Source organism: Camelus ferus, chromosome 31 (assembly GCF_009834535.1).
Source record: "Camelus ferus isolate YT-003-E chromosome 31, BCGSAC_Cfer_1.0, whole genome shotgun sequence".
NCBI lineage: Eukaryota > Metazoa > Chordata > Mammalia > Artiodactyla > Camelidae > Camelus > Camelus ferus.
Genome location: NC_045726.1, coordinates 7,486,314 through 7,503,743, shown reverse-complemented (window position 1 = coordinate 7,503,743; position 17,430 = coordinate 7,486,314). Strand labels below are relative to the sequence as shown.

The 17,430-nt window shown below is 38.7% G+C and overlaps 1 protein-coding gene across 2 annotated transcripts in view; it reads left to right on the top strand.

Annotated features, from left to right (window-relative positions):
• The first annotated feature begins 12,804 nt into the window (after positions 1-12,804).
• GLRA3 (glycine receptor alpha 3) overlaps positions 12,805-17,430 on the top strand; it is a 139,784-nt gene continuing 135,158 nt past the window's right edge. For both annotated transcript variants that reach the window (XM_032470877.1, XM_032470876.1), the window contains exon 1: positions 12,805-13,869. In XM_032470877.1, coding sequence (XP_032326768.1) covers positions 13,799-13,869 — 71 coding nt within the window. In that variant the 5' untranslated portion in view covers positions 12,805-13,798. The remainder of the gene's footprint in view (positions 13,870-17,430) is intronic.

Here is a 17,430-nt window from a genome sequence, read left to right as displayed (position 1 = left end):
AAAATATGCCTCTTTGGTACAAGGCTTATTTTGAGCTTATCATTTTTGAGAATGTGCAGACACAAGAGAAGCTCTAAAAACAAGAGTAGAAGTTGCCCTCTTGTAAGGGAAATTTATGTTTATAAGGAAATCTCTGTTTTTAAGGGTGTCTCCCTCTCTGTACCAGGAGAAGAGTGGCTCTATATTACCTGAGACTATTTATCACTAAGAAGACAATGACTTAGCTGCATAACAAATGTTACCCTTGTTTACCTTGCTTTTCCTGGTAACCTCCATAACAGCCCCCAGATGCACACCTTTCTTTCTTTTGTCTTTGGTTAAAGATGGTATTTAAGGTGGCAGCTTGGGTCATCTCAGGGAGTCATGCAGTTTTCCGGAGTATCTCCTGTGTATGCATGAGTTGTACATGCATTCTTGTACATGTACACATGTACTTCTGTTCGTTTTTCTCTTGATGATCTGTCTTTTACTACAAGGGGTCTCAGCCATGAACTCAGAAGGGTAGAGGGAAAATTATTTTTCCTCCCCTACTCACGATATGAACTTTGAATTCTAGAGAGCAAAGAGAAAATAGGGGAGAAAGAAGGTTATAAAAAGAAAAATGAAATTGTTCTTTTTCCCCTCTGATCCTTCCTTCCTGCCTTCCTTCTTTCACTTATACTTTTTTATATCCACTCTTCAGTATTAATTAGCTATTGTCAAATGACCAAAAAATTGGAAATTGTTACAGAACTAAACTTGGGTGCACTAGACTGAGATGCAGCAAAACCAATCTACAGACACCAGATTGTGGTGAAGGAAAATACAGTGTTTATTTGCAGGGAATCGAGTAAAGAGAACAGGTAGCTAATACACAAAAGACTTGAGCCCCCCAATGACCTTCAGGCAAGGATTTTTAAAGGTAACATTTAGAGTGAGTATGTGTAATCAGCCCCTGGACATCTTTCTGATTGGTTGGTGGTGAAGTAACAGGGTGATGCTTTGATAATCTTAATCATTGACTCTCTGGTTCCAACTAACCTAGGGTCTACATGCTTGTCAGCATGTAGTCACCATCCTCCACTAGGTAGGGAGACTTAACTTCGCAGAACAACTCGAAGATAGGAATCAGCTTGTTACCTGTATCTCTTCAGAAGCAACTCAGAATCTTGACGACTGTTCAAGCCATTATTACTTCTCTTGCTTGACTGCTTTCCTTTGTTTCTGCCTTTTCTACTTCTCTAGTCATCTCCTGCTTGAGTCTACTCTTTGGAACTTGGGGAGGTCAAACAAGAGGCAGGGGACACGGAGGGGCTTGTACCTGGGAAGACCCTGCAAGGTCCTGCTCAGTTTCATAATGAGTTTGATGTCCTTTATTCAAGGGAAAACAGTCCATGAATTGGGAGAGTAAGGTGCCTCACAAGCAGTGAAGCACCTCTCAAGGGACATGTTAACCAAAAATTCAGAAACAGAGGCCTGATTGAAATTCAGAGGTGTTTTTATGGGGCTTTTTTGGGCTACAGCACTTGAATTGTGTTCCCTCGGACTACAAAATCGGGGAGGCTTATAAAGAAAAAAGTCTGCAAGGTTACGATTGGTTACATGAGTCATTTATGAAGAATTATAATTGGAGCTGGTAAGAAATAAGGGTACTTGTTAAGTAACGGTTGGGTGGAGTTCGAAATGATTCCATAGTTACAAGGGGAGACCTTGAGACCACAAGGCTGCAGCTGGCAGGTGTTCTGAATACAGCTGGTGGTGTCCTTGGACCTGGTACAGTTCGGAGAAAGTTTAAATCGTCAGTGGTGCAGAGATGTGTCTGAGACCAGATCCTCAATGGCTGACTGACTCTATTTTTGCTATGCCTGAATTGCAATTACTCCATTATAACTTAAATTTGTCATTGGATATTTGGGATGAGTAAGTTTTGTAAAGTATTGGAAATAGCAATGTGGAAACAGGACAGTTCAGGGATTTCCTTATAAAGCTAGAAGCCAACCAGGGAATAAAAAAAGAGTATTTGTTTTAAGTTGATCGTCTGGGTTTGCATGTCTGGCCTTATTTAGAACAAGGACATCATTACAGATTCTTGGCAGCTGGGGATTGGCTGCCTGGATATATGTGCTGCATTTCGGGTCAAATGGAGCATTTACAGGGACACTAAATTACCCATGTTTCAGTTTTTTGGTATGGCACCGCGGGGTAGGAACAGCTCCACCTTGGGCTTAGAAATTTATTTCAACACTAGGTTCTGAGTATACGTGGAGTGTCTTTTAGTGAGTGAAACAGGCATTAAGTATCAAAACAGTCAAATATATTAAACTGTCATAAGTGGTATTAGAGAAAACTAGGAGAGAGATGTAAGTGAGAACCACTTTAGAATCAGGTTTGTCTGTAACTAATCATTCAAGAAAATATTAGGAAATGTTATGAACAATTAGAGGGAGGCAGCAGTGCCAGGACTGAAAATAAGTTTTTAAGAGAAAAAAAAAGAAACAAGGAAAAAAGGTCTGAAGTTTCAGAAGAGCTTGATATGGCCAAGGAACCGAAAGAAGGCTAAAATGATTAGCGTGCAGGGATGGGTTGGAAATTTGAAGCACACGAGATGTGCGGGAGACAGATCCATTTTAGTACCATTTATAGTGGGCATTCTCAACCGGGGCAACAGTGCCCCCCAGGGGCCAAAAATTGGTTCTTGGTCAAGGAGGGGGTGAACCTTTATGTATAAAACACAGATACGTATACATACAGTTTATAAACAGATACAGGTTATATCTAGGATGTTAAAATTTAATGAGGGGCTGTGATTAGGAAAAAATGTCTTAAAAAGGCCTTTTAGGGGCTGAAAATGAATGTAAGTTTGAGAATCATCAACTTAGGATAATGCTAGTCCTTGAAGAAATAAACTTCCAATTTCATCAGCTTGACAAAATTGAACTACGTTTCTCATTAATGTATTCATGTGGATCTTGCTTTTCTTTTGCTTGATGATTCAAGCATTCATATCGCTTCCAAATTTTGGCTCGCACAGTTCCCAAGGCCTCAGAGACCTCTGCTCTGGGCTCAAAATTCAAGATCTTGCTGTCAGGCATATTGTCATGGTCCTGTGTCCTATCAACCAGATGATCATATGCCGTTATCCCCTCCCCCATCCGTTATGCAGTTACAGAATATCCGTAATAAAAAACATCTGAACATTCAGAGAAGGGAAGAGTTGGGAGAAAATATCGAAGATGCAATCCTGGGGAAGGCATCAGGAGGACCTGCCCTGGCTGGAGTTGAAGTTACCTGCTTAGACCCCGACTCTGCCCTTGGAAACTAACGACCTAGAACTTCTTCTCTGGGAACCTTGGCTGCGCTCTGCACAGCTTTTCTTGGTTCGTTTTCCTGCACAGCCCCAGACAAGGGGGAGCTTAGTGGCACACACTCCGCACTGGCTGTTGAGCTTTGGCGGTCTGCTTTCTGCTTAGGCAAGCTTTGAGATCTGAAGTCAGTTTAAGGAACAAATGTTAAAGGCTTTCTGTGCCAAGGATTTGGTTTCTTTGGCAATAAAATTCCCTACAACTTGGGAAGGTTTTTGCTTCTTTCCAGTTCAAGGTACCGGGAATCATACCAAAGTTCTTTCTTAGAAATAGTTCTCAGGTCGGTCTTTTGGTTCCTCCTCCCCTACACCCTTCACTCTATGGGACTTTTTGGTCTTGCAGTTACAACTTATATAACTTGGTTGCTGAGTATACAGAATCACCCCTCTGGTGCTTACTATGGACTGCCTTCAGCACTCATCAATAGCTAGTTTCCACGGAGATTTTCAGGATGCCTCATTTGTTAATCTGTCCCTTTTTTTTTTTTTTTTGTCAAGTTGATGCACATTTCCCACCACTATCACAAATAAACCCGGACATTTCAGTGAGTTAGTATACTAAAAAATTATTTCTCTTTTATCTATCAGGGCAACCAGTTTTTCCTATTTTGCTGGGGGCTGTCTTCCATGAAGTGATTCAGACAAACAGTTCCTTTCATTGTGTGCTTCTGATGACAGAGGTTAAAAAAAGAGGCGGCGGGGGGGGGGGGTCGGGGGCACAGAGCATGCATATAATTTTCCACTCTGTCTTGGTCCAGAAGTGACACATGTTATGATATGTCTTGACATGTCATCTTGTCAAGAACTATGAAAGGTCTGAGAGTTTTCTCTACTTGCAGACTTAACAGGTTAGACTTCACGGCTTCATGGATGCTGACAGAAGGCACTAGGCTCCTCAGTCAGAAACAATGGACAGATTATTATTTACCCCAAAGCATTAGCAGAGTATCAACCTATATTTTGTTCCTGTTCTCTGAGTCCTCATTCCCAGACGCTGACACCAAGAGGGTCAGATGATACGTGTACTGCTAGCAGGTTGTATCCGACAGGAGAGGAACCCTGAGTTTAGAGAACCTGGTTCTGAAGAAATGGGCAGGAAGCATGCCTGCTTTCTGCTCTAAGGGGGAGATAACTGTACTGGACAGCAAACATGCATACCCCTAGCTCCAGGGGAAAATCCTATCTGTGCACACACGTGTCTGAGAAGATAGTCCAGAACAGCGGTCAGTGCAGTGCCTCTGCTTGTGAGACATGGGGACATGAAAGACCCATAGAGAATTGTGCCCACAAAATATCCATTCCACCCTTCAATATCACCTTGGTTTCTGGAAAATTTTCTCATTAGATGATGCCTCTCCACTAGCTCCCCCCCCCTTTTTTTTAAGGAATAACAAAAAGTATTTTACTAAAACATAAGATTTACAGAAGTTTCCAGACAAGCCATACAAAATGGTTACAAGCATTTTCTTGAAGGGAGGATTCTACCGTTGACAGCAAAGTCATGGTGTTATTAGTGAGGGCTGTGATGTTTGCTTAATATTCCCATTTTGGTTCAAACCATCTCGCTTGTCCATCTACAGCGTGGCTAAGACTTTAGTTTCTTGCTGGAGATTACCTGAGCAACTAGAGGTTATCCACAGCTCTGGAAAGCACCGCTCCTTGCTACATAGTAGGTATCATAATATAATCACAGGAGTAACATCGTCTTGTCACCTTTGTCATATAAGATTGCAAAGTAATCATGGGGGTGACATCATTTTTGCTGTCACAGGTCATGCCCGTGACCCATGGAAAGAGCTTATACAAGGGTGTGTACACCAGGAGGAAGGAATTACATAGAGTCTTCCCCGTCTATTTTCTGGCCCCCTGTGATTTGTGTCCCTCCTTACATACAACATACATTCAGTGCCTCAAGTTTGTCATTCACTTATTAAGCCCAAGGTCCAAAATCTCACCATCTAAATAAGGTCCTGGTGCAGATGTGATTCCTGGTTGTAGTTTGTTAGGTAATTCCTAGGGCACAATTCTTCTCCTTCTATGTAACTGCAAAACTAAAGAGGCAAACCATAAACAACCAGAACACCAAGGTAAAGTGGTGAGAATAACACAGTTTAAGAGCTAAAGACCACTTAAAAGAGAAAAAGTAATTTTCTCTCTACCCTTCCTACTTCTGAGACACCTCCCCCAACCCTGTAATAAAAGACAGATTAACAAGAGAAAAGTCAAAGTTTTATTAACAGTTATACCTCATATATACATGGGAGACACCCAGGAAAACCGAGTAATTCCCTGAAATGGCCCAAGCCAGCAGCTTAAATATCGTCTTCAGCTAAAGACAAAAGAAAAATGTTTAGGGGAGGGGAGGCAATTCAAGTGAAAGTGAGTGGAGAAAATGTTTGGTAAACAAGGGTGGCCCTTCCCTGCATGTAAATCTCTCAGGTGAAAAGTTACCTCAGATAATAACTTTTTTCCTAATACAGGTCCCCTTTCTAATGTACGTTAAAAAAATGTAATTTCCTTTAGTTAAGGGTAAATTCTACTCTGCTTTCAGAGTTTCTCCTGTGTCTGCAGTTAAAAAAAAAATCAGCTCAAAATGATCCTTATGCCAAAGAGGCATATTTGGGGTGGTGTATTCTGCTACACTTCAATGGTCAGAGAGGAGGGGCCCTGGGAGATACAAGGGGGTCACTGGTTCAGCTGATCTGAAACACATTTGGGCCAACATTCGGGATTTGTTGATCAGAATCTGGGGGTCAGAATTTTGTTTCAAAATCTGGGGTAATCCTCCATGTCATCCAACTCCACTCTCTGGTTTCTTTTTCTTTTTCTTTTTCTTTTTTTTATGGAAGGTAGCACACTTCTAAATTCTAAAGCTGAATAATTTTATCAATCTGCTTCCTGTCAGCAGAATTTTGGAGATCTAACAACTTTCTTTCATCTTGCACTCTCTGTGCCCCTTTCAGTCCAATGAGCAGTTTTTTTTTTTTTTTTTTTAAATAAACTTCTCAAAAACTTTGTAGGTATCCTCTGGATTTCAGTGGAGTTAACGCCATTTGACAAAATCCATCTCCCACAAATATTTCCAAATTAATCCTTTCTCTGTTTTAGCTTCCTGTTGAGATGGATAAGGGTCAGTGCCCTCAAGTCTCCTGGAGGCCTGGTGGTTTGATTAAGAGGATCTAAGAGGCATACTCATAATCTTTTCAAAGGATTTCTTGTGTGTGTGAATGGATACTTTTTTTGTTTTTTGTTTTTGTTTTTGTTTTTTGTTTTTCTCTGAAGTTTTAGCAAAAGTTTATACAGTCAGATCCCCAGCTTTTTTCCTATGCCAAGATTTCAAAAGTGATGCCTGAATTTTAGCATCTTTTGCCATCTTAACATGTGAGGATTTCTAAATTCATCAAGTCCTGGTTCCTTTTTGTTTGACGGTTTACTCTCAATGTCTCTCTCTTTTGTATTTTTACTACAAGCAGAAGGAAGAAACCAGGAACAGTTATCACTTTGCTTGGAAATCTCATCAGCTAAACAAACAAGTTTATCACTTACAAGTCCTGCTTTCCACTAAAATCAGGAGACAACTTTGCTAAGCTTTCTGCCACCGTATACATCAAGAGGTGGGGGTCCTGGGAAGCCATGCTCTGTCTGCTACAATCCCAAATCCCTTTCCAGTAGCTATAACTGCATTCCCCTCCCACCCAGTCATCTTCTACTCATACCCAGACCTTTAGTCTGGAAAATCCAGGTACAAGGGAATTTTTATAAAACTTACAGAAACCCACTACCTCATCCAAAAGGGCACACATGGGCCACTATTGGAGGGGGAACTTGGCAAGTTGTGTCCTCAACCAAGTAATCATTTCATTATGATCTATGACCATGTTAATCCAATAAGAGAATCTAAGTGGCTAAATCAGAACTAAGTTTGAATCTTCTAGGTCTTCTTTTCACCAGACCACCTCCAAGAGGGTGCACAAATAAGGCCCGAGTGGCGTTAACGCGAGGAGGGGAGAAAGAAGCATCACACCCAGGAATGGTCGGGGCAGAATCCTGAATTTTCAGGATCCTGAATAGGTCTGCATACCCCCCATCACTTTGATCCTGATCACCACCCAAGAGACATCCAAGAGGATCTGATGCCTTTCCGGAGGCTAACTCGTTGACGAATGGGCCTTTCCAAGGTACACGGATCAGAACACACGTAAAGGATGTAGACCTCGGAAAAATTTTTGAGTCAATTTTTGAAGAGCTTATTCCAATGTTCAGCAATACCAGATGCTTGTGGATAGTAGGGGGTGTGAAAAGTCCATCAAATACCTTGTCTGTGAGTCCATTGTCGATTGTAGTTGGTGTTAAAAAACAAGCCCTTACCATGAACATTTACATGGTGAACTGGGGAGTTTGGACTGTAATTCGTTTCTGTAGTTTGTGATTCCAAAGAAGGGTGTCTTTCAGCTGCCAGTTTGCAGCGTTTACAATGGCATGCCAAACAGCTAGGCCACTTGCAACAGTTCACCATCCAGAAAAAAATATATTAAAAAGTTTAATAAGGAGGGTATCAGCCAGAGATAAGAGAATGGCCTCTGTTTCTGCCTGCTGAGTGGAGTGACCACCAGTGCTTTTGGTTCTGCATCGTTAGGGCTGAGGTCGAACAGTCTGGAACCCCAGTGGATACCACGAGTGATCTTGGACAAGGCATTCAGGATGACGTTTGTGAATTCTTGGCCCCACTGGACTAGAAATTTTGCTTTAGGCTGTGAAGTGGGATGTAATGTTTTCCGCAAAGGGACAGCTGCCACTTTTTCATGGAAAACAGAGATTCCACTGGAAGTGGGCTGGCTGCATTCTTGAATATGCCATTTGTGTTTAACAGGTGAGGCTTGGCGAATCCTTCCCACCTTGTTGATTGATCATCAAGACAGAGCTGAATCACCCCAAAGTGGAAATGTCAGTCTGGAGAGTCTATAAGTCAGGAGGTTAGCTTCAACAGAAGCTCGGTCCCAAGCTAACAGCTGCTTTTCTAAGGATCAGTATCTGGTAGTCGGGCAGGTGATGAGTTCAAAGCCCCAAGTGGCAACTCCAGCTCTGGAGGCTGGAAGTCTGAAATCAAGGTGTCAGTGGAGCTTTGTTTCCCGTGAAATCTCTAGAGGAAGGTCCTTCCTTGCCTCTTCCTACCTTCTGGAAGTTTCCAGAAATACTTGGCATCCCCTGGCTTGCTGCTGAGTCACGTCAATCTCAGCTTCCATCATCACGAGGACTTCTTGCCTGTACCTCTCGCACCTTCACATTGTGTTATCTCTATGAATCTGTCCAAATGTACTTTTTCATACAAGGATGCCAGACATTGAATTGAGCCCACCTTAATTCCCTATGATCTCATTTAGCTTTATGATATCTGCAAAGACCCTATTTCCAAATAAAGTCACATTCACAAGTACAGGTGGTTAGAACGCCGATGTATCTTTTAGAAGGATACAGTGCAACCCACAGTAGGCTCCAATTAGCAAAATCATCAGTCACTGAAATTCAGAGGTAGGGTTGCAGTGCCTCAAAGGTAATAGCACTTTTCTACACCAACCCCTGGGAGCACCCCCCAGATACCATTGGGATGGGAAGTACATGCATATAAAAATACACCAATCCCTACTGTACTTTAGAGGTAGAAGCAACCAAAAAAGTACATCGAGTTGGACCAATGTGCCCACCCACAAGGTCACATTAGTTTCCCTCACCTCCTGGGACCCTTGTGAATCCTAGCCAAACTGCATTGGCACCTCTTCTGTCCATGAAAGTGAATAGATTGGCACTTTGGGTGCCTGATCCAACAGAGTCATAAAAGTTTGAAACCCTCCCTATCCTGTGAAATCAGTTCATCTTCCTCACCCTTTCATTTAGAGGTGGGTAAGATTTAATTAACATTCCATGCACTAAAGTCAGTGTGATGTAGGTAAGAATATGGTCTTTGGAGTCGGACACACATGGGACTGAGTCATATCTGCTCTCTGCTGTTTGGCCATAAACAAGTTACATAATCTCCCTGTTGAAAAACAAAATTCATCTGAGTACATTTTAAAGATCTTATTGACTAGTCAACAGGGAAAAAGGGAGACCAGTAAAAAAGGGCTGAGGAGGTGTCAGTAGAAAATCATCTGGAACCTTGTCAGCTGTGAAGAGGAATGGGGACTTTCATCTGTTGCAACTTAAAGGCACTGACGGGTTTTAGGAATCGAATTGGCATCACTTGATTTACTAAAACCAACAAACAGAAACAAACAAAAATCCATTAATATTCACAGTGGAGGATGAACCCAGCAGAATGAGAGAGCAAGCAGGACAATTAGGAGGCTGCTGCTGAGATCCACGTGAGAAATTTTGTAGCCTGGATGAAAAAATGGAGATAAATCTTTGGATATTTCTGCCACTTATTCCAAACAAGAGGGTCACCTAATCATCTAACATGTCGTAATTACTGTAGTCTGTCCCGTGGATCTCTGCGTAAAAGATAAACTTACTAGGCGTGCGTACTTGGTGATAACATCTATCACTGCCAGAGGATTAATTTTCTTCTACCTAATTTGTATTAAGCGAGTGACTTTCTGATTGATTTTTAAGTTAAAACATGTTTTCAATCTTCCTAGAGAGTGTTAATTCAAAGGTATGAATATTCTGATTATTGCAGAGGTGGCATTGCTTTCTGTAAGTCTTTAAAATGACTTTTTGACTCATACATAAGCTTTTGATGAGATGGCTAGAATGACCCAATGCTACTGAATCTGATCAACTCTCAGTAAACTATCATTAACCGCATAGTACATTGACTTCAAAAGAGTAAATAATCTTTTACCAAATAACAAAACATTTTAAAAAAATTTTTAAATTTTTTTTACATTTTTTATTGAATTATAGGCATTTTACAATGTTGTGCCAAATGCCAGTGTAGATAACAAAACATTTTAGCAATATGTACAACATATTATAAATGTTTTAGATCATTGGTAGTTACAACTGAGCATATGAAAAAAGCTTTATTATTATATTGAAATTGATCTATTTTTTCTGTAGCTTGTGTTATATGCATATATTCTGAGACAGTAGTGAAAACACACCATTAAAGATAGCTCTGTGGTAGGAGACAAAATACTAACAATGAGCCAGAAGCACAGAGATCAAGTTTGGTATTTTCAACTTGCTGAATACAAGGGTTAGTAACCATCACTTAACCACTTTGGGCTACAACTACTTCCTCTGTAACTGGAAAATATTAAATTTGATGAAGATTAATATGTCCCTCAGCTCAGAAGTCCCATGTCTTGTCCAATGTGAACTTTAATCCATTAGTGCAAGAAAGAAATAATAAAGGTTTCAAAAAGAAGAGCAGAGATTTGGTTATATCAAAAATCCAGGAGTAGGCTATTCAGTTATTCATCAGCCATAAAATGATCTTTTCTTTCCCTCCAAACACAACCATTCATCTACCCATCCAATCATGATTATTATTCTCAAAAGAGTAAAATTTACAAGAATGGCGACCGCAATATGTAGTTGCATGAAATTTATTTTGACTCTATAGAAATTAAAAACAAGCCATATAAAAATCCGTGGACAAGAAGCCCTGGAAAATTAATCACCAAATGTTAAAAGAAACAAGGCACTTCCACCCACCCTGATTAATTTCTAATTTATTTAATCAAAGTTAATCTACTAACCAATGCACTGTAACAAGTTCATTCATTTGCTAACTCAAAAAATATATGTCTCTAATATGATCATGAGTGCATTCAACAAGTATTGAGCATTTACTATATGCTAGGTGCTCTGCTAACTAACAGCCATTGTCTTCACTCTGGTGGAAAAGTCAAACAATAAATGAGGTGGATGGTAGCTTGCCATAAGAAATTTGAAGGAAATAATCATGGTGCTATGAAAAACAAAGTAATACGGAGATTCCAGTTATCATCTTATATGACATTATACCCAAGAAATTGATTGACAAGGTATATATTAATTTGATAAAGTATAATATTCCTATGCTTTCATATGAATGGTGGGATAAAATAGCTTAAATTATCCCGTCTTTTAAGCTACCATGTAATATAACCATCCATATTCATGTAAACAGAGAACTTTAATTATTATCCATTAATTTTCTCACTTAAATAAATATTCATGGGCTCTCTCCTTTGGGCCAGAGAATGAATATCAGAGGTCATTTAATTCAATTCCCTCAATAAATATATTTTTAAAGATATATTAAATAAATATATATTTTAAAGTAAGCTGCTTTTCCAAAGATACTCAGGTAGTGATGAAGCAAGGCAAGGAACCCAGGTCTTCTTGAAATATATTAAGTTTTGTTTTTTGATTATGTGTGGTTTTTTAAACAATTAATTGCTGCTATTCAGGGAATGACCAGCTAAAAAGGATTTGCATTAGAGAGCTCTAAAAAGATTCATTAAAAAACTGAGTTAATTAAAATTACATGAAACTTCTCAACTTGGAAACATTCATGGGCAGAATCAATGATATTTCTTATGAAGCTTCTGGAAGTTAGTGACTAAAGTCAGAAAACCGAGTGTGAAAAGAGACAGGTTTGGTAATAACATACGGAAATAAATCCAAAATATCTTTATTTTCATTGAATGTAAATAAGCTCGTCTACTAAAGAGTAAAGAGAAAGGAGATTTTTTCCCCCCTCTGTGCGGTCATTTGAGAGAGTTAAAAGGTAGTGACATACATTTCTAGTTAAATAGAAAATTATGGGACAATTGATATGCCAAATGCTGTTGGATTTAATTAAGAAAACATGAGAAAGAACACACATTCTTGGCTTGCAGTTTGGTCACTGAGAAAGGTAAGAGATTAAAGTAGGGCTTTCAGAATAAATATTTGAGGGAATTTGGGGAAAAATTTGAGTCAAGGAGTGAATATTTTGATCCTGGTTGATAGTAAAGAAAAGCCACTGCAAAGATCTAATAGCATAAGTTTTAATAATTATTGAAAATTCCATAATTTTTGAAGAGGGGTGGGTATAGCTCAGTGGTACAGCGGGTGCTTAGAATGCAGGAAGTCGTGGGTTCAATCCCCAGTACCGCTATTAAAAAAATAACGAACCTAATTACCACACTCCTCAAATTCCAGAATCTTGAGATACACGAATAAGCATAGAAACATGTAAACACACACACACACACACACACATACACACAATTTTCCTTTCTAGTCTTCCAATCCATGTCGGTATATAAACGGTCATGGTCTGGAAGCAGGGAGAGAGAGAGATGGAAGACAGAAGAAGAGATGTACGCTGTGACCTAGCTGTCCTCACTTGAAATTACTGTTAAATATGGAAAACGTGTATGACAAATGGTGAGTAGTGTTGTGCCTCTAGTAGCCGTCTCTTTAGATTTCCCACCTCTAGCATTTTAGAACCCTTATTATGACTGAAGGGAACTCGACTTTCTCTAGTCAACTGTGATTCCCGGCCAGAAGCTGGCCAGGGTTGTGAGAGGATTCTAGAAGCAACTGATTCTCCTGTTCCGCTGGTGCTCAGCACTACATTCTCTGCTCTTCCCCGGCCCTTTCCAAGGGTCTGGGTTTACTGTTCACTCTTGGCATTTCGATGTAAGGTCAAAGAGACAGGGTCACATCCAAAGAGATCTTTCGTTACTAAATTGCGCCTTTTCCCGTAAGGGAGAAATGGAGGGTGACTCAAGCGCGATCCTGCTACCTAATCCGTAAGTGCCACTTTCTCCCCCGATTCTTAGCCCCAAGGGTTCCTTCCCCCAATTCCCTCCAGTCGCGGTTAAGGTTCTGCACCACTTACTGCCTTTTTTTTTTTTTTTTTTTTTTTAAAAAAAAGCCTGGTGAGCTAAGCACCGCCTACCGTCGTGAGTGGCCTGTCACTCTGCCCCGCTGTGCGGTCGTGATTGGCGGACGAGACGCTGTCGGCGGGCCCCGCCCCGCTTCCCTTTGCCGCGCTGGAAGCTTGGGGTTTACCCAAAGGTGGAAAGTGGGGTTCGGGAGGGCGGCGCTTGAAGCAGGTGCAGACGCATTCCCGTTCCGGCTGTTGCTGTTCTCTCTCCAGTCGTGGGTCCGAGTCGGGAAAGGACAAGCATTCTTCCTTTGCCGCTGGAGCTCCGGTGAACCGCTGCCCAGAGCCTAGGCACTCATCTCACCCATTATTCCGCTCTCACTGTGCCAGTCACCTGCACACTTGTCATCCCGTGACTGTCCCTTCTGCTCAATGCTCGGAGAAGGGGTCGAACGGGAATTTCGAGCTTTGGAAAGAGAGGGTCCCCTCGGCCCGCGGGGAGCTGTCTCAGGTGCTGAAGCGTTGCCGGCGTCTGTCTCCGCCAACCCCGCGCGGAGTTAGACCGCGCACTCTCGTTCCTGGCTCTCTCCTTCCTTTCCCATGCCTTGGATAAGACTAATTTCAGAACTGTGAATACATCTCTCCGTATCATGGCCTACGTGAGACACTTTCGGACATTAGTTTCGGGATTTTACTTCTGGGAAGCAGCGCTGTTACTCAGGTGAGTCCACTTGTGTATTACAGTTGGAGAACTCATTCAAGCCTTGAAACCACTTGTTATCGATGAAACCAAGAATGACTTGTTGAAAGTATCCCTTAAATCGTGTTTTCTGTCTAAAAGTACCTAGCAGTCTGTCTCTTGAGACCTAGAAAACGTGTAACTTTGCTCTATTTTCACTAATTAGTGTATTTTAGTAACCGACATCTTATTTGCAGCTGAGATTACCCTAGAAATGTTATTTCCAAAGCCTAGGTTTTCCTTCTCAGATTGCTTTTAGAGTTTCCTTTTTCTAAATGAATGCTAAATTCTGAATGTCACTCCCAGAAAGTTAAAAAAATTTAGTAATAAAAAATTACTAAGTTACAAAACATCTAGTAATTAGAAATATAACATTACTAATTTTTTAAAAGGAAAAAAAAATTCCAGACCATAAGCATTTAGTGATCAGAGAAATTCTGAACAGTGTTGATATATCCAGAGGTTAAGTTTAAATGAATAAAATCGTGAAGGCCTTGCAAGTACTATTTTCTAAAGAGCTTAGTTCATGGAGGCAAAATCATAAATAAATCACCAGGTATGTTCTATGTCGAGAATAATCGTCTTCGAGAAAGTAATAAGAAACCTATTGAACAGTAACATTGTTCTATGACTTGTCATTTTCTTATCATGTCCAGTCATATTTGGTAGGCTTCCTTTCTTTTTCTTTTTAATTAAAAGAGGAGAAGAGAGCCTAAGCAAAAGATCAGGTAATTTAACTCCCATTCTTAAACAAACAAAGTATAAGCAAGACACTGCTCATGTAGATTTCTGGACTACCAATATAAATATTACTTTACTGTTATAATTACCTTAGAATTTACATTTTATGGCTCACAAGCTTTTCAAGAAGATTGAAATCAAATAATTAGAGGAATCAAGTTATGTGTATACTGATTTCCATTTGAAGTATGTAAATATTCTTTGCTGAGTTGCTATGTCAATTTTTCATCTTTGGGCACTTCAGAAAAACGTAACATATCCCAGAAAAACGACCTTTAGTAACAGGAACTAGTTGTGAAGGTTATTGTATTTCTGAAATTATTAACTTTTCCTGAAGTAAGGGGTTGCACCATTGCAAATAAGAATATTTTCAGTGAAAAATGCTTAATATGACAGTAAATTTTTGTAACTTTACAGTTATCACAAATTTTATATGTAGTAGAGTGTAGAGCTTTTACATTTTTGTAACTTTCATGGAAAGGGTAAAAAAATTATGTTGTAAGATAAATTAATCCTTCTACTATAATTATTTCTTAGTATCTTAGATGATAGTATGCATGTTTATTTTTTCAAAGAAATTGGAATAGCTTACTTCCGAGATATTTAGATTTAGGAAGTTTAATGGCAATAACTAAAATGTTTTGACTGATGAGGTCAAATTTGTATAATGCCAATTCGCCATAATATTTGTTATAATATATTCTTAGATATATAATCTTCATCACTATATTTTCCTGTTCTTGTCTAGTTTTATTGAAATTCACAAAAATTGTATTTCAAATTCATAATTATGATTATAAGAATTTATCTTCATTACCATAAAATAATTTAGTTTAAAATTCTTTTAACAAATAGCCCCAAAATGTAATCCCTTGAAGAAGACATACCCAATGTAGAAGTTTATGTGATATAGATATTCGTAATCAAGCTTTTTTTTCACAAATTGAATAAAAATTTCTTCTTAGACTAGTCTTAGATGAAAGTCTTTCACTCTATGAAAAACTTTAATCATTTGTAAAAAAAATTAAATATTTTTATTTTCAGTGATAACCCTTGAAAGAAAATTTCCTATAGAAATTTCCTTTAGAAAGTGAAACTCCCTCTGCTGGAAATATTTTGTAAAATACAGTTTCTTTATTGAGACTATTCTTTATTCACTAAGTGCATTCATGACGTATTGAGCAAAAACAGGAAATATGTAGAGGAAAAAACAAAGTCAAAAAAGTATTTTTTAATTTATAAATTTTTTTTTTAATTTAAACATATTATTTCCAGGGCAGTTCAGATGCAAGAACAACCAGAAACCATAGAAATTTATAATTAAATAATGTACTAATAGAGTGGTTTTTTTCCTATAGGTTTAACATTTTAAAAACACTTTATTGAGATGCACACAGAAAAGTGCACAAATAACAAGGTTCCATATAAAGTTTCACAAAAGTAACACACCCAATGCACAGAGACCACGGACCAAGAAGTAGAATTATCAGTATCATGGAAGCATTCACCCTGCTCCCTCTCACCACCAAATCCTTTCCCAGGCACTACTTTGCCCAAAGATAATCACTATCCTGACTTACAGAACAATAAATATGCTTTTTTCCCTAACATTGAACTTTGTATAAATACTTATTTGAGTCTGCTTTATTTTTATGAGGATTATATGATTTACCCATGTTGTGATAACTTTTTTTATTCTCATTGCTGTATGGTATTCCATTACATAAAGACATCACAATTTAGCCATTGTCCTATTGAGGAATATTTGAGTATTTTTTATTTTTTAGGTTTTGGCTAGTGCTACTATGAACAGCTTTGAGTATACCTTTTTTTGTTTGTGAATATATGCATTTTGGGGACAATATGAGTTGGATCCAAGAGTTTCTCCAGTAGAGGGATTGCTGGATCATAGTGTGGATATGAGTTTGTTTAGCTTTAGTAGACATCTCACGTTTTCCAAAGTAATTGTACCTCTTTACATTCCTATCAGCAGTATATGAGTTCCTGTTGCTACTACTGGTACAAAATTTGATCAATGCAGTATTATTATCAAGTTTTATCACAGTTTCTTAGACTATTATTGCAAACCTACAGATGATATTTTAGTTTTTATCTCGGCATAATTTCTGCATTTTAGGAGATGAGTTTTGTTAAGGCAAAAACAGCAGAACAGAAATATTTACTACCATAATATAATTAGGAGTATTCATTATCAGAATATATATTAGGTATTAGAAATGTATTTTAAGGGGACTTATTAAAAAGGCTAATTCTTTTAACAAAAACAAGGGAGAAACAGACATAAGAAATCTAAATTTCCTAGTAGTGAAGTTTCTAAAATTTTCACATTTTGCTCAGATATTGCTGTTTTTTGAAAAAAAATTTCTCTGTGGCTCTTGAATGCTAGTTCTCGTATTAATAAAATAAAGGACAAAACACCAGTGCTCAGCTTTCTTTGTAATGTAAATAAGTGATGAAAACAAATAGCTTGCAGAGCAAATTCCAAAAGCAGGACAACTGCCAAAAAATTTTTTGTCTAAATTAATTATTTTCATAACATACAATTTTGTTTTTCATTTTTATGGTTTGACACCAACACAGACTTGCTATTTGAATAAATTATGGTACATTGTGTCAAACACTGAATGTGTGAATTTCAGACTTTATGATAATCACAAAGAAAATGTTCTCTTGGTTTAGGTCAAAGCCTAAGAAAAACATTTGGCATAGAGTTTCTTGTTTTTTTGCTTTTGGTATGTTTTAGAGGATGGGGAAAATTCTTTTTAATGTTGGGTCTATTTT